The sequence below is a fragment of the Myotis nattereri genome (assembly GCF_964212035.1).
Source record: "Myotis nattereri genome assembly, chromosome: Y".
NCBI classification, from domain to species: Eukaryota; Metazoa; Chordata; class Mammalia; order Chiroptera; family Vespertilionidae; genus Myotis; species Myotis nattereri.
Window position 1 is genome coordinate 22329133 of NC_138094.1, and position 15110 is coordinate 22344242.

General features: G+C 48.8%; 1 protein-coding gene across 1 annotated transcript in view; it reads left to right on the forward strand.

Moving 5' to 3' along the window:
* Positions 1–7894: 7894 nt before the first annotated feature.
* The window catches only part of LOC308512379 (centriole and centriolar satellite protein OFD1-like), a gene marked incomplete at both ends in the record, with an annotated part of 92725 nt that continues 85509 nt past the window's right edge, over positions 7895–15110 (forward strand). Inside the window, 3 exon segments of the mRNA XM_081082147.1 lie at positions 7895–7966; positions 8586–8684; positions 12712–12759. Of these exon segments, the coding sequence (XP_080938273.1) occupies positions 7895–7966; positions 8586–8684; positions 12712–12759 (219 nt within the window).

The window sequence follows — 15110 nt, forward strand, 5'->3', positions numbered from 1 at the left end:
TGGGCCTTTTCTGTGCATTACAGGGGGAAGCTTTCCAAACCCCTGATGGGCCCTGCTCTGTGCGTGACAGAGGGGAGCTCCCCAACCCCCTGATGGGCCCTGCTCTGTGCGTGACAGGGTATGGAGCCCCAACCCCCCTGATGGGCCCTGCTCTGTGTGTGACATGGGGTGGCTCCACAACCTCCCCATCGACGCTGCCTTGAGTGTGACAGGGGGCGGTGCCCCAATCCCCCAATCGGACATACCCTGAGCATGACTGAGGGTGGTATCGCAACCTCACAATCCACCCTGCTCTGTGCATGACAGGGTGCGGTGCCCCAACTCCCCAATCAGCCTTGCTCTGAGCCCGACCAGGGGCTGCACCTAGGGATTGGGCCAGCCCTCTGCCACCCGGGGGCAGGCCTAAGCCTGCAGGTCATTATCTCCCAAGGGGTCCCAGACTGTGAGAGGGCACAAGCCAGGCTGAGGGACCACCCCCCACCCCCCAGTGCACAAATTTTTGTGCACTGGGCCTCTAGTTCAAGTATAAGGGGCTTTCAAAGTTGCGGAGGGAGGTATGAGAGGAAATCAGGGGGAGATGTGACTTCAGTAGAGTCACAAGATGCAATATTCCTGGCTTTTAATGATGAAGGAAGCGGTCACCAGTCACAGAATATGGGTGGTCTCCAGAAGCTGGAAAGAAAGTCTCCCCAAGAGCCTCCAGAAGAGAATGCAGCCTCCTGATACCTGGATTGCAGCCTGGTGAGCCCCACATCAGACTTCTGTGCTAATAACTGTAACACATTTGCATTGTTTCAGGCCACTAAATTTGTGATAATTTTTTACAGCAGCAGTAGATAACTAACACACATGTCAAAGCTTAAAAAAAGCCTTGCAGGCATGAGGAAAAAATATTTAAAGAAGTGTCAGCAAAAAGGTAAAAGAAAGTGAGGATAGAGGGAGTTCATTTACTATGGCACATGGATTGTAAAACTTTGTCAGAAAGGTTGGTCTGAGCACAATGCTGCATCAACGTGGAGCTACTTACAGCAATATGGAGAAAGAGTATGGAAAAGAACAGGGTTGTGTTTTTTTCCAGCCTGATTCCCTAACACTGAGACCAGGATATAATAAGTGCTCAATGTTTGCAGAATGCAGCTGCAAGGAGGGGACTGTAATTTAGACAGTATAAGATGACCCTGAGATTAGGGCAGAGGTAATGCTGGCATGAAAGGCAGGGTGGGATTGACTAACTCAGTTGAGGACCTTTGAGGGCATGGAGGAAAGGGGTGGTCTCAGGCCTGAGAGCTGAAGTCTGTGTTTGAACAATTATCACCACCTTTTTGAGAACCGGCTGAAGTTGTTAAGGTCCTTACATAAAGCAATCCTCATTACAAGGGACAGGGCCTGTTGCCTAAAGGTAGGGGAGCCCTGACTGGCTCCTGTGGGGAAGATAGCATCTGTCTCGAGTAGCTAGGGTGACTTTGTTAGGGGCAGAAATAGAACATTCAAGACTAGCTACCCTATATAATAAAAGGTTAATATGCAAATCAACGAAAAGGTGGAACAACAAGTTGCTATGACATGCACTGACTCCAGGGAGCAAATGCTCAATGCAGGAGCTGCTCTCTGGGGGTCAGTGCACTCCCACAGAGGGAGCACTGCTTGGCCAGAAGCCGGGCTCATGGCTGGCAAGTGCAGTGGCAGTGGCGGGAGCCTCTCCTGACTCCATGGCAGTGCTAAGGATGTCTGACTGATGGTTTAGGTCCACTCCCCAAGGGCTCCCGGACTGTGAGCGGGTGCAGGCCAGGCTGAGGGACCCCTCACCCCTGAGTGCCCAAATTTCGTGCACCAGACCTCTAGTTAATTATAAAAAACATTAGTCATGTTCTGCTCACTGTGATTGTTTTGTCCTGATTAAAGAAGGCACATTCTAACCTGGCTGGGAGTTGCAAGCAGGACTTAGGACCTCACTTGGAAATACGGCCCATCCTCCACATCCAGTGATGCCTTCCCCAGGATATAAGTGACACATTTTCCCATGGAACTCTGAATTAGTACCTTTCCCTCTAACTTTCTTCAAATTAAGAGAATCTATGGAGTTCCCTATACTGCACAGTTTTAATGAAAGAAAATAAGACTTTCTAAGAGCATCAAATACATGTGTTTTTTTTATTTATAAACATACATACTCCTCTCTCTCTCTCTCTCTCTCTCTCTCTATCTATCTCTCTCCTCTCTTTCTCTCTCTCTCTCTCTCTCTCTCTCTCTCTATCTCTCTCTCTCTTTCTCTTTAAAATATATTCTTACTGATTCAGAGAGGAAGGGAGAGGGAGGGAGATAAAAACATCAATGATGAGAGAGAATCGCTGGTCGGCTGCCTCCTACACATCCCGTAGTAGGGATCAGGCCAAAACCTAGACATGTGGCCTGACCTGGAATCAAACTGTGACTTCCTGGTTCATAGGTTGATGTTAACCCACTGAGTCACACTGGCCGGGCTCAATTCTTATTTATAAATTCATTCCAAGGACATATACAGCTTGAAAAGCTTTGAAAGCAGTTTAAAAAAAACAACAACAACTAGCTTTTAAGTAGCAAGAAAACAGTTATAGAAGAAAGTTTAAATTAAAAGAAAAAATAATTGTTTTACTTTATTCAAGAGTGGGAACATCCTCCATGAAAATGTGTACCTTGACTGAGGATGGCTGGGTGGCCTTATCACACCTTAGGAAATCAAATGCTTTTTACAATGACAAGAAAGAGAGTTTCATCTAATTTCTCTCCCAGGGTAGATGTCTGTCAACAGAAGGTGGACATGAATAAAAGGAGGGGCTTGCACAATCAATCCAGAAAATCAGCAATCTATGAGTAATCCAGAACCCAGTATTTATCTCCTCTGCCACACACCCTCCCTCCCAGCCAGTGAGCAAGACAATTACTCTCAAGTCAAGCTAAGTGCCCCCCAGTCACAGTGGCCCAATGGTGACATACAAAGCATACAAATAATTCTCACTCTGGCATAAAAGTGACAACTTTCTTGGAAGAAAAGCAGATACTGTAAATTTCTCAAAGTCTTCCTGAAACATTTTCTAAAGTAATTTTTACTTCTTTAGAAAAAATGCATACCTGGCAAACCATCTGTAATAAAAGGCCCATTCTATAAAACCTTACCTGGTCCTACTCATATCTGCAATCATAATCATATTTACAGACAAATATATCTATACTAAGAAAAGAGCAATATGCTAATTAGACTGGGAGACCTTCCAGGAGACCTTCCAAATGTTCTTCTGGACAAAGCCATGGTGGTGGGGCCAAGGTAGAGGCGGTTAGAGGCCAAGAGGGGAGGGCAGTTGTGGGTGATCAGGCTGGTGGGGGGCGGGGCTGTTGGGGGTAAGCAGATCAGCAGGGGGGCCAGTTGGGGGCAAGCAGGCCATCAGTGGGGGTCAGTTGGAGGTGATCAGGATAGCGGGGGTGGGGGGCAGTTTGGAGTGAGCAGGCCAGCAGGGGGACAGTTGGGGATGAGCAGGCCAGTGGGGAGGGAAGGGAGGGACAAGCAGGCCAGCAGGGGCGGAAGTTTGTGGTGATCAGGCTCGTTGGGGGGGGGGGGGCATGTGGGTGCAAGCAGGCCAGCAGCGGGGGGCGGGGGGAGGTCAGCTGGGGTCGAGCAGGCCGGCAGGCAGAGTGATTAGAGGCAACGAGGCAGGCAGGCAGGCAGGTGAGCGGTTAGGAGCCAGCAGTCCCAGATTGCGAGAGGGATGTGTGACTGCTGTAAACTGGCAGTAGGACATCCTTCGAGGGGTCCCAAATTGGAGAGGGTGCAGGCCAGGCTGAGGAACACACTGTCCCCCGTGCATGAATTTCATGCACCGGGCCACTAGTAAAAATATAAACAAACAGATAAAAACAAAGATAACATGCTAAAGACCACAAATTTATTATATGGCAAAAGTCAAGATTCAAAAATATCTCCCCTACTAGCAGAATTAGGTGGGAAATTAACAAAGTAGAATTTAATAGGATGCAAAATAAAGTCTCGTACTAGGGCTTTAAAAAAAAAAAAACCTGCACAACAGGATAACCTAGTTTAAGACCAGTGCATCTACAAAAACACATTTTCGTTTATTGCAAGCTCAACAAGAGGCAGCAGTCTGAAACAGTGGTCCCAAAAAGCTAATGCAATTCTAAGTTGCATTAAGAGAACACAATGTCCTCTTCACAAATAATATCATCCTGGGGACCATACTCAGTTCTGGGAATCACATTTTAAAAGAATCAATAACTGAACTGTGTGTTGGGAGAAGGGTGGGATCTAGCCTAGGGAATATTCTGCACAAAAGCTAGTGAAGGAACTGGGGATGTTTAAACTGTTTTATTTTGTTTTTCATCTCATCTGTAAAGAGGATATGCTGCATAATGGAAAAGGGAGTGGACTAGGAATGGCAAATGGGTTTCCTTTCCTGAGCCAGTTCTAATCAACTGGTAGTGACTCCCAGGACCTGGTGCTGAGAAAGATTCTGAGAGTAGAAAGGAGGGAGTGAGGGCAGAGAGAGAGACATCAACTGGTTGCCTCCCACATTATCCCAATCTGGGGATTAGGGGAGTAGAGGAGCAAACTGCAACCAAAGTAGGTACCTCTGACTGGGAATTGAACCCAGGACCCTTGGGTATGCTGCAATTCTCTAACCACTGAACAACACCCGCAAGGCTTCAGTGCATCTTAGTTCCTATACCATTCTCTGGCTATGTTTTTATTACCGTGTTAACATAAGAAACATTCAAACCTGTAAAGAATTTTGTGTTTATTTGAGCAAACTGTCGACAAGTGCCTGGAAGCAGTACCTCAACGGATTGGGAAAGTGCTCTGGAGAGTGGCGGGTTTTCTTCTATTTTTATACATTACAACCAAAGGAGGAGACATAGGTAGGTTACAAGAAATTCATTGGTGATACATTAGAGAGGCGGGAGAAACCAAAGGGGGTTTGGGGGTGAGGGAGAGAACCTGTGGGACTGGATAAAAAATAAAATGATAGACACATACTTAGAAGGGTGTAGGATAGCCAACAGTCAACAATTAACATGAGAACAATGAAGGAATTAGTGGTAACTGTCCGGGAGCCCAAGCACATTAGGTTGTGCCACAAGGGGCCCAGAAAAAGGGAAGTTAAAAGTTACCCAGATATTTCAAGGGTATCCTAGCTAATAAAAGACAAAAGGGTAATTAACCGTACCTCCGCTATGCTTCCCATTGGCTAATCAGGGCGATATGCAAATTAACTGCCAACAAAGATGGCGGTTAATTTGCATACATAGGCACAATGATGGGAGGCGAAAGGGGAAGGACAGAGGAAGCTGCCTGACGCTGACAGTGATCGGAAACCCAGGCAGCAGGCAAGAGCCGGGTGGCAGGGCAAAGGTGGAGAACCTGGGCCGCCTTTGCCCTGCATGAACTATGCAGCTGGGAAAGGGGTGTGCGGCCGCTGGGAGCAGGGCGGGAACTTCCCGGGGTTTGCATCAGGCAGCCGGGAGAGGGGCGAGAACTATGCAGCCAGGAGAGGGGCACCAGGTGGCTGGGAGCAGGGCGGGAACTTCCCTGGGTTTGCAGCAGGCAGCTGGGAGCGGGCGGGAACTTCTGCCGCATTGTCATGGCAATGCGGCAGAAGTTCCCGCCTCCTAGCTGCTTGCTCATTCACTTACTCGCTCATTCATTCACTCATTCACTCACCCATTATTCACTCACTCACTCACTCACTCAGCAAACCATCTCAGGTCCCTGGCACCAGGCCAGGCACTGAAGTTGAAGAAGGATAAGACAGAGCAATGTCCTCAAGATGTTAGTAATTCAGTAGGGCGAAGCAGGCACATGAACAAGGCAGTTGTACGCACAGATGCAGTGTACTGGGTTCAGTGAGAGCAGTAACTAATGCCGACTTTGTTCTCTTGATACAATGGGGCCTCGGGAGCCAGGCCGCCCCAAGCCTGTAGGCCTGTGCCTAGGCCAGGAGTGGCTGGGGTCCAGGAACATGACAGAAGGCGCAGGTCGGGCTGAGGGGTCTGACCCCACCCCTCACCCTCACCCCCGAGTGCACAAATTTTTGTGCACCGGGCTACTAGTCTATATATATAAAAGACTAATATGCTAAGTGTCCTGCCGTCAGGGTAATACGTTATGTCGCAATGCCCAGCTTCCTCTCCCTAGCGACTAGCCTCCTAGAAGTTTCTTCAGCCCAGGAACACAAGTTGCTTTATAGCCAGGTAGAAACATTCACAGTTAACCAAATGTCTGTGAAGTATTTTCCTGTGCCTCATCTCATTTGATCCTCACACAAGTCGTGGAGTAGGTAGATCGGAGACTTGGTAGAATCCTATTTTCTTTTCATTAAACAGAAAATGAAGATTTAGAAAGTTTAGAAACTCGACCCAACTGAAAAGAATTGAGAAATGGTGGGCCCCCACCCCCTCCCCCAACCCCCCCTTCCCCCGCTCAAAAAGAAATAAAGAAAAGAAATGGTGGACCTTAAAAATGACTTCAGGTTTTTTCACTGCACAAAATATAGTCAAACACTGCTGCAAATTAAATATTTTACCCTTTGTTCTCCCTGCATGATCTACAATAATAATGTGCTTCTTCGTGTTGATATTTACTGCTGTGTTGCTGACAATTACCTGAAAAGAAGTTGGAGTGCTTCACTGGGCTGGAAAAAGTTTAGCTAAATCAGAAAGCAGCTCTAATTAACAAGTTTGTTTTATATCTATAAAAGGCTAAGTTGACTCGCACATGGGTGATACATATAAAGCTCTCATTGGCAGCAATCACATGCATTTCAATCTGTCATTGTCGATCATGAATTTGGTTGACACTTCTATTATTGAGAAAGGGTGAACAGGGATATTAAAATATTTCTTCTAATTAATTTCCTTTCAATGTGCACAAATTCATGCACCAGGCCTCTAGTGTTATTATAGATGCAAAAAGACAGATAGGCTCAGTGAAGATACTGTCCTAGAATGTAACTACCCACTATTACTGCTTTTGGTTAAAGTTTAATTTCCGATCGTCCTTTGTGGTTACTTCAGGTCTTTGAGTTTGCAAGACCATCATACAGGCCTTCCCTGAGCTTGTCAGGTTACCATGTGGCCCCTTTCACCCACAGCATCTTGGTAAGCCAGCTTACCTTTATCTTCCTCGGTATGCACAAGAGTGGGTACTTGCCATGGCCTGTGTTGCTCGGTGGTTAGAGCATCAACCTGAGCAGCAGAGTCACCTATTGGATTCCTGGCCAAGGGCACATACCTGGGTTGCAAGTCCAAGCCCACAGTGGAGTGGAATGCGGGTGCTGCAGGAGGCAACCTATAGATGCCACTTTCACATTGGTGTTTTTCTGACTCCCCCCCCCCCGCCACCCCCCCTTCCTTCCAGTCTCTAAAATCAATGGAAAATATGTCCTTACTCCTTGGGAGAGGTACAAAGAAAACCAAAAACCAAAAAACGATAAAAAGGTAGATACTTAAAGTTTAGCTCACTGATTTTCAACCAGTGACTTTTGCCTCTCCAAGAACATCAGGCAATGTCTGAGACATTCAATAACGTCAGAACTGGTAAGAGGCGCTGCATTTAGTGGGCAGAGAGGCCAGGGATGCTGCTAATCACCCGGCGGTGCACAAGACGGAGCTCCCTACAAAGGGTTTTCGGGTCCCAAAAGGCAACAGTGCCGCGGTTACTGCGTGACTTAATGAAAGGCAAAATAAGCAAAGCCCGAGCTGGCGGAGCTCGCTGGGTGCAATGCCTGGGCTGTGATGGGACCAGCTGGCCAGGGGATAGCCAGGTTGGGTCCAGCGCCCTAGGCCCAACAGGAGGAAGACACAGGGTTAACACCCAGATCCCGCAGGCCCCGGATGTGGTGCAGAGCACATGGCTTCTCCTCCAATCCCAGCTCTAGCCCAGAGGTCCTCGCGGGACTCGGAGGCCAAGCTCTCGCGAGAAGTGGGCGGAGCTTCCGGCGGTTGTTGGCATTGACTTGGCTGTAAAGCTCTGGGTTCCCGGATTCCCGGATTCCCGGATTCCCGGATTCCCGGATTCCCGTGCTGGGCTGGCTGGGTCTCGGGGAGAGGGCGGGATCGGCTGTGAGGCCCCGACCCGCCGCGAGGTGCCTCCACTTCCAGGGCCGCGGGTTTCACAGCCTCGCTCCGTATCTCTACTCTCCAGCCGCTGGTGAGAGTCGCGCCCGGTACACAACCCGCTCACCCGTGGCAAGCCGAGGGGAGGAAATGTGTTTATCCGCCATTTCCTAGTTCGAGTGGGCGGGAGAGCCTTGAGGTATACCCGTTCCTCTTGATTCCCGGCCCGCGGTTGGGCTCTGAGGACAGGTGAGGAAAAAGTACCGGGAGCACACGTGAGGAGATGTAGCATCTTGTTTGTTTCCGTTAAAGCACCAACCCGGTGCGCGGGTGAGGAGGCGAACCTTCTTGCTTGTTGTCCTGCAAGCGCCGTCCCCGCTGGGCTTTCGTGCTTTCCCGCTTTCCCGCAGGTCAGCCACTGTTCCGTCTTCAGAAATTCCCGTGCCCTCTGCCTGCCTGGTAACCGTTGGCATCTTCTCTTCCAGCTCACCGTGCCCCCCAAATATGACGTGTTGAGTCAAGACGAACTACGCACAAAGCTGTCCCAGACCTTCAAGCGCCGAGGTATCCTGGACTCCCTCAAGGTGTCGGCTTGAGGCATATCTGTTCTGTAACTTTTACAAGTGGAAGCGGTGACAGGGAGTCCGCATTTAAACCCACTGGGTCTTGGTTTTAAAAATAATATGATATGCAGGTGGTATTGGGGAGTGACGCTTTTATGTTTTGTAGAACTCGTTATCCTGGAGAGCATTCTCAAACGGTTGAGAGTTTGCCCGGTCTTCATATTCAAATAGATTTATTGACTGACATTCAGGTAGGAGCGAGTAGCTGTATAAAATGAAAACATTTTAGCAACAAGGCAAGTTTTGTGAAACTGGTTTGTAGGTTCTTGAATTAATACGTGGTTTTGTAATAGTCATGTTTGGATGAAGGATATTGAGACAATATAATAAGCATTGTGTGCTGCTTACAGTACAATAGTCTGGAGAATGACAGCTTTTTTCTTTAAAATATAATGAAAGCTCTGAAGGTTTCACTTGGGCAGCACATACGTATTAGTATGAATTAACAGCAAGGAGTAGGGTTACCTCAAATGTGTTTTCATTACTATATACAGTTAGACGTGTATTTTACACTTATCAGGGGAAATACTGAGTTTTTCCTTCTCCCCCATTGTTTTCGTAACTTAAAAAACAAAACAGAACACTTTATACCTATCTGAAAAACCCATAAAAACATAGAGGAAGAGAGTCTTTTCTGATTCAGCTATTATTGGCACAGTGGTGTGTGTGTGTATTCTTAGTTCACTGTTGTATAGTGAGCATTTTCCTGTGACCCGAAAAGTTCCTTGAAACCCTCCATTTAAGTGTCCCATGATTGGATGTATGGGTAATTTATGTAGCAGTCCCTGGTGAATGTTTAATCTTGGCAGAGAATAATTTACTAATACACTTTACATGTAAAGTAACATCAGGAATAGAATTGGTTTAAATGTGTTTTCATTACTACATATATTTCAGAAGTATATCTGAAATATAAATGCTGAATAGGTTATAACCAGGTCTGTGCATCCTTCAGTTGCATTTCTCATTTTTGCCTAGGTTACGTGGCATTCTTACATTCTTGTATGACTTTATCTATATAGAAAAGGCTAATATGCAAAGTGTTTCCTTGGAGGTTAGCCCAGGAGACCGGGAATTCGATTGCTCGCTATGATGTGCGCTGACCATCGGGGGGTCGCACAGAAAATTGCAGGCAGCGAGCTGGTGTTGGCGGGGTACTGAGGGAGCAAGGAAAGGGGGAAGCAGGAACAGGGGAGGGGGGAACCGCGTGGTGGTGGTGCATGAGGGAGCAGGAAAGCAGGGAACCTGATCAGCCGTGATTGCCAGCCAGGCCTAGGGACCCTACCTATGCACTAATTTCTTGCATCAGGCCTTTAGTCCTGGAAAATAAAAGGCCATAAGCATTTTTTAAAAAATCCATTTTATTGATTTTTTAAAGAGAGGAAGGAAGAAGGGTAGAGAGTCAGAAACATCGATAAGAGAGAAACATCGACCAGCTGCCTTCCGCACACCCCCTACCCAGGTACATGCCCTTGACCAGAATCGAACCTGGGACCTTTCAGTTCTCAAGCTGATGCTCTATCCACTGAGCCAAACCGGTTAGGGCCGTGGTCGCCAAACTGTGGCTCGCGAGCCACATGCGTCTCTTTGGCCCCTTGAGTGTGGCTCTTCCTAAGCCTTAGGAGTATCCTAATCTACACTAATAAAAGAGAACAATGGTAATTGGCATACGGCGATACCGTTTTTATTGGCTAATCAGGGCCATATGCAAATTAACTGCCAAGAAAGATTGGCGGTTAACTGCCAACAAGATGGCGGCTAACTTGCATATGTAGGCACAATTCAGGGAGGCGAAAGGGAAAGCAGGAAGAAGCCCCCTGCCACTGACAGTGGTCGGAAACCCAGGGGGGAGCTAAGAACTGGGGGGCAGGGCAAAGGCGGCCCTGGGGCCGCCTTTGGCCTGCCCCCCAGCCATGATCGGAGAATCAGGCGCCTTTGCCGCCCTGGCCAGTGATAGCAGGAAGTAGGGGTGGAGCCAGCAATGGGAGCTGGGCACGGTCAAAGCTGGTAGTCCCGGGAGCTAGGGGTCCCTTGCCTGGGCCTAATGCGAAGCCCACGATCACGGCGCCCCCCGCTGCCACTGCAGGTCCCCGCTGCCCGGGACGGACGCCTAGGCCAGAGGCGTTAGGCCTGGGCAGGGGCGGAGCCTGCAACCGTGGGGAGCTGGGGTTCCCCTTCCCAGGCCTGACACCTCTGCCGGAGGCCTCAGGCCTGGTCAAGGGGCCGATCCGGTGATTTGTGATCGGAGGGTGATGAGGGTCAACTCCTCTGGCTGAGGCGTCAGGCCTGGGCGGGGGGTGGAGCAAGCGATCAGAGGGAGATGGGGGTCCCCTGTCCAGGCATGATTCCTGGGCCAGAGGCCTCAGGCCTGGGCGGGGGCCAGAGCCAGTGATCGGGGGGCAATAGGGGTCCCCTGTCCAAGCCTGACACCTCTGGCAGAGGCGTCAGGCCTGGGCAAGGGGCCGATCAGGCGATCGGAGGGTGATGGGGGTCAACGCCTGAGGGCTCCCAGTATGTGAGAGGGAGCTGGCTGGGCTGAGGGACACTCTCCCCCCACACACACACCCAGAGCACGAATTTCATGCACCGGGCCCCTAGTTACGTTAATAACAATGTACCTACCTATATAGTTTAAGTTTAAAAAGTTTGGCTCTCAAAAGAAACTTCAATCGTTGTACTGTTGATATTTGGCTCTGTTGACTAATGAGTTTGCTGACCACTGGGTTAGGGCAAAGCATTTTTTTAAGGCTCTTTGGCAGAGCATGTGTATTCTCAGTATAAATGTCTTTTGTACTATAGGATTTTTGATGTGTAAGTACTGTTCTGAACTTGCATTTATATACTCTTGTTCTTTTCAGGTGTAGGGTAGAAGATAGAGGTATAGCAACTCTATTTGTTTCCTGCTTGTATAGTATTGATATGAATACGTTGCGTGGATATAGGCAACATAGTCTTGAGCTCTGCTCAATTAATATGTTTCCAGATTATATGCAAAGTAGATTAGGACAATATTCAGTAGTTCAGTTAATTTAGAGGTTTTCTTAAAACTCAAAGGAAAACTAAGACATTATAACCTTGAAGAAAATTACCCACTTTGAACCTAAGTTTTCATATTTATAAAATGTGGGAAAATTACTGTATTTCACAGTGCCTTGAGATGTAAATAATATATATGGAAGTGCATTTTTAAAAATATATTTTTATTGATTTCAGAGAGGAAGGGAGAGGGAGAGAGAGATAGAAAAATGAATGATGAGAGAGAATCATTGATCAGCTGCCTCCTGCACACCCTCAACTGGAGGTGGTGTCCTGCAACCTGGACATGTGCCCTTGACCAGAATCGAAACCAGCACCCAATATTTCTTCCAATATTATTTTCATATTCTTCATCAATCCACAGAGAGTTGAGGAAGCAACAGAATTTTCTCTTATACATGCTATCTGAATCAAAGACTGCTGAAATGGACTCATAGGGAAGATAGTTAGAGTCTTCATGTGTTCTGACTAAGCAGCGATTCACTTGGAAGCAGGTGAAAACAGCTTCTCTGGCCAGAATCCATGGGCTGCTTATCTCATAGAGTAAGACAAAGTGTGCAGCAGAGTAGTACTAACTTTTGGCCATGGATCTAAAACAACTCCCCCATCAGACCTGCCTTGAGTGTGACGGGGGGCGGTGCCCCAACCCCCCAATCGGCCCTACCCTGAGCATGACTGAGGGTGGCATCACAACCTCCCAATCCACCCTGCTTTGTGCATGACAGGGGGCGGCGCCCCAACTCCCAAATCAGCCCTGCTCTGAGCCGGACCAGGGACTGCACCTAGGGATTGGGCCTGCCCTCTGCCACCCGGGAGCAGGCCTAAATAAAACGATTCTGATAAAACGATTCTAATTTGTGTGGCAAATCTGTGTATTCCTAGTGCAGCAAACCTGAAAGTTTGTTCCCATTTGTTTTTTTTTTGTTTTTTTTCTTTTTTGTCATTGAGCTAGACACAACTGAGAAAGCAGGTCATTCACGAATTGATGCACCCTGTATTGAGTGGAAGTCCTCCACCATTTCAGTGGAAGGGAGTGCCCTCTTCTTTTTAAAACATATTTTATTGATTTCAGAGAGGAAGGGAGAGGGAGAGAGAGAAATATCAATGATGAGAGAGAATCATTGATTGGCTGCTTCCCGCATGCCCCCCTACTGTGGATTGAGCCCACAACTTGGGCATGTGCCCTTGACTGGAATCGAACCCGGACCCGTCAGTCCCCAGGCCAACGCTCTATTCACTGAGCCAAGCCAGCCAGGGCAGGAGCACCCTCTTAATAGGCAGGTATACCTGTGTCCCACATGAGAAACCAGAGTCTGCAGAAGTGGGTAATTTGCTTAAGGTCACAGGATTTCAAGATGGCAACACAGGGCAGTAAATCTAGATCTCTAAAATGTGCTCTTTAGATAAGAGAAATAAAGAATACATTAATTTTTTTTGAAACCTGTTTTAATCCTCAAGTATTAAAACATATGTTTACCACTTCTTAATTATTTTAACTGTATTCCTACACCATTGCCTTTGAACATATTAGTTACATTTTATCTTAAAGGCAGATATAGCAAACTTTCCATATATTTTTTAAATTGACTTAATATTTTAGAGCAGCTTCATAGCAAAATTGAACAGAACGGAGAGTTTCTGTATGTCTCCTCCTCCTTCATGCACAGCCTTCCCCATGATCAACATTTATACAGTCAATGAGCCTACATGGTGGCATCATTGTCACCTAAAATCCATAATTAACATTAGGGTGCACTCTTTATGTTGTCCCTATGTTTTAATTCTCTTTCTATTAGCTGTAGTTGTCCAAAAGTTTCTTATTCAGAAGTTTTAAGAAATCTTGAACAGTGTTAGTATTTGAAAAACTTGAAACTTAAATATGCTGTATTTAAGTTTGCCTGAGCATTAGTCAATTACATAGTTACTAGAGGCCGGATGCACAAAAATTTGTGCACTCGCGGGGGTGGGGGGTGTCCCTCAGCCCCACTTGTGTCCTCTCACAGTCTGGGACCCCTCGGGAGATTACGACCTGCTGGCTTAGGCCCACTCCCGGGTGGCAGAGGGCAGGCCCAATCCCTAGATGCCTGCACCGCAGCTCCTGGTCGGGCTCAGAGCAGGGCAGACAGGGGAGTTGGGGCGCCGCCCCCTGTCATGCACAGAGCAGGGCAGATCAGAAGGTTGCGATGCCACCTCTAGTCACGCTCAGGGTAGGGCCGATTGGGGGCTTGGGGCACTGCCCCCTGTCACGCTCAGAGCAGGGCCCATCAGGGGGGTTGGGGCTCCGTACCCTGTCACACACAGAGCAGGGCCCATCAGGGGGTTAGGTAGCTCCCCCCTGTCATGCACAGAGCAGGGCCGATTGGGGGGTTGGGGAGCTCCCCCCATCATACTCAGAGCAGGGCCGATCAGGGGGTTGTGATGCCACCCTCAGTAACGCTCAGGGTAGGGCCGATTGGGGGGTTGGGGTGCTGCCCCCTGTCACACTCAGGGCAGGGCTGATGGGGAGGTTGCGGCTCCACCCCGTCACACACAGAGCAGGGCCCATGTGGGGGTTGGGGCGCCGCACCCTGTCACACACAGTGCAGGGCCCATCAGGGGGTTGGGGCGCTGCCACTGTCACACTCAGGGCAGGGCCAATGGGGAGGTTATGGCTCTACCCTGTCACACACAGATTAGGGCCCTGCTCTGTGCGTGACAGGGGGCAGCGCCCAAAGCCCCTGATTGTCCCGGCTCTGTGCGTGACAGGGGGTGGCGCTGCAACTTCCCCATCAGACCTGCCTTGAGTGTGACGTGGGGTGGTGCCCCAACCCCCCAATCGGCCCTGCTCTGAGCCGGACCAGGGACTGCACCTAGGGATTGGGCCTGCCCTCTGCCACCCGGGAGCAGGCCTAATCCAGCAGGTTGTTATTTCCCGAGGGGTCCCAGACTGCGAGAGGGCACAGGCCGGGCTGAGGCATCCCCTCTTCCCCCCCAACCCCCCCCGAGTGCACAAATTTTTGTGCACCGGGCCTCTAGTACTAATATAAGGGTAATACGCTAATCAGACTGGATGTCTTCCAGACATCCTTCTGGACAAAGCCATGTTGGTGAGGGCCGAGGCAGAGGCAATTAGGGGCAATCAGGCCAGCAGGGGAGAGCAGTTGGGGCAATCAGGCAGGCAGGTGAGCGGATAGGAGCCAGCGGTTCCAGATTGGGAGATGGATATTGGACTGCCGGTTTAGACCCATTCCTGGCAGTTGGACATTCCCCGAGGGGTCCTGATTTGGAGAGGGTGCAGGCCAGGCTGAGGGATCCTCCCTCACCACTCCCTTACCCCACTCTTTCCCCCTACCCCGTGCATGAATTTTGTGC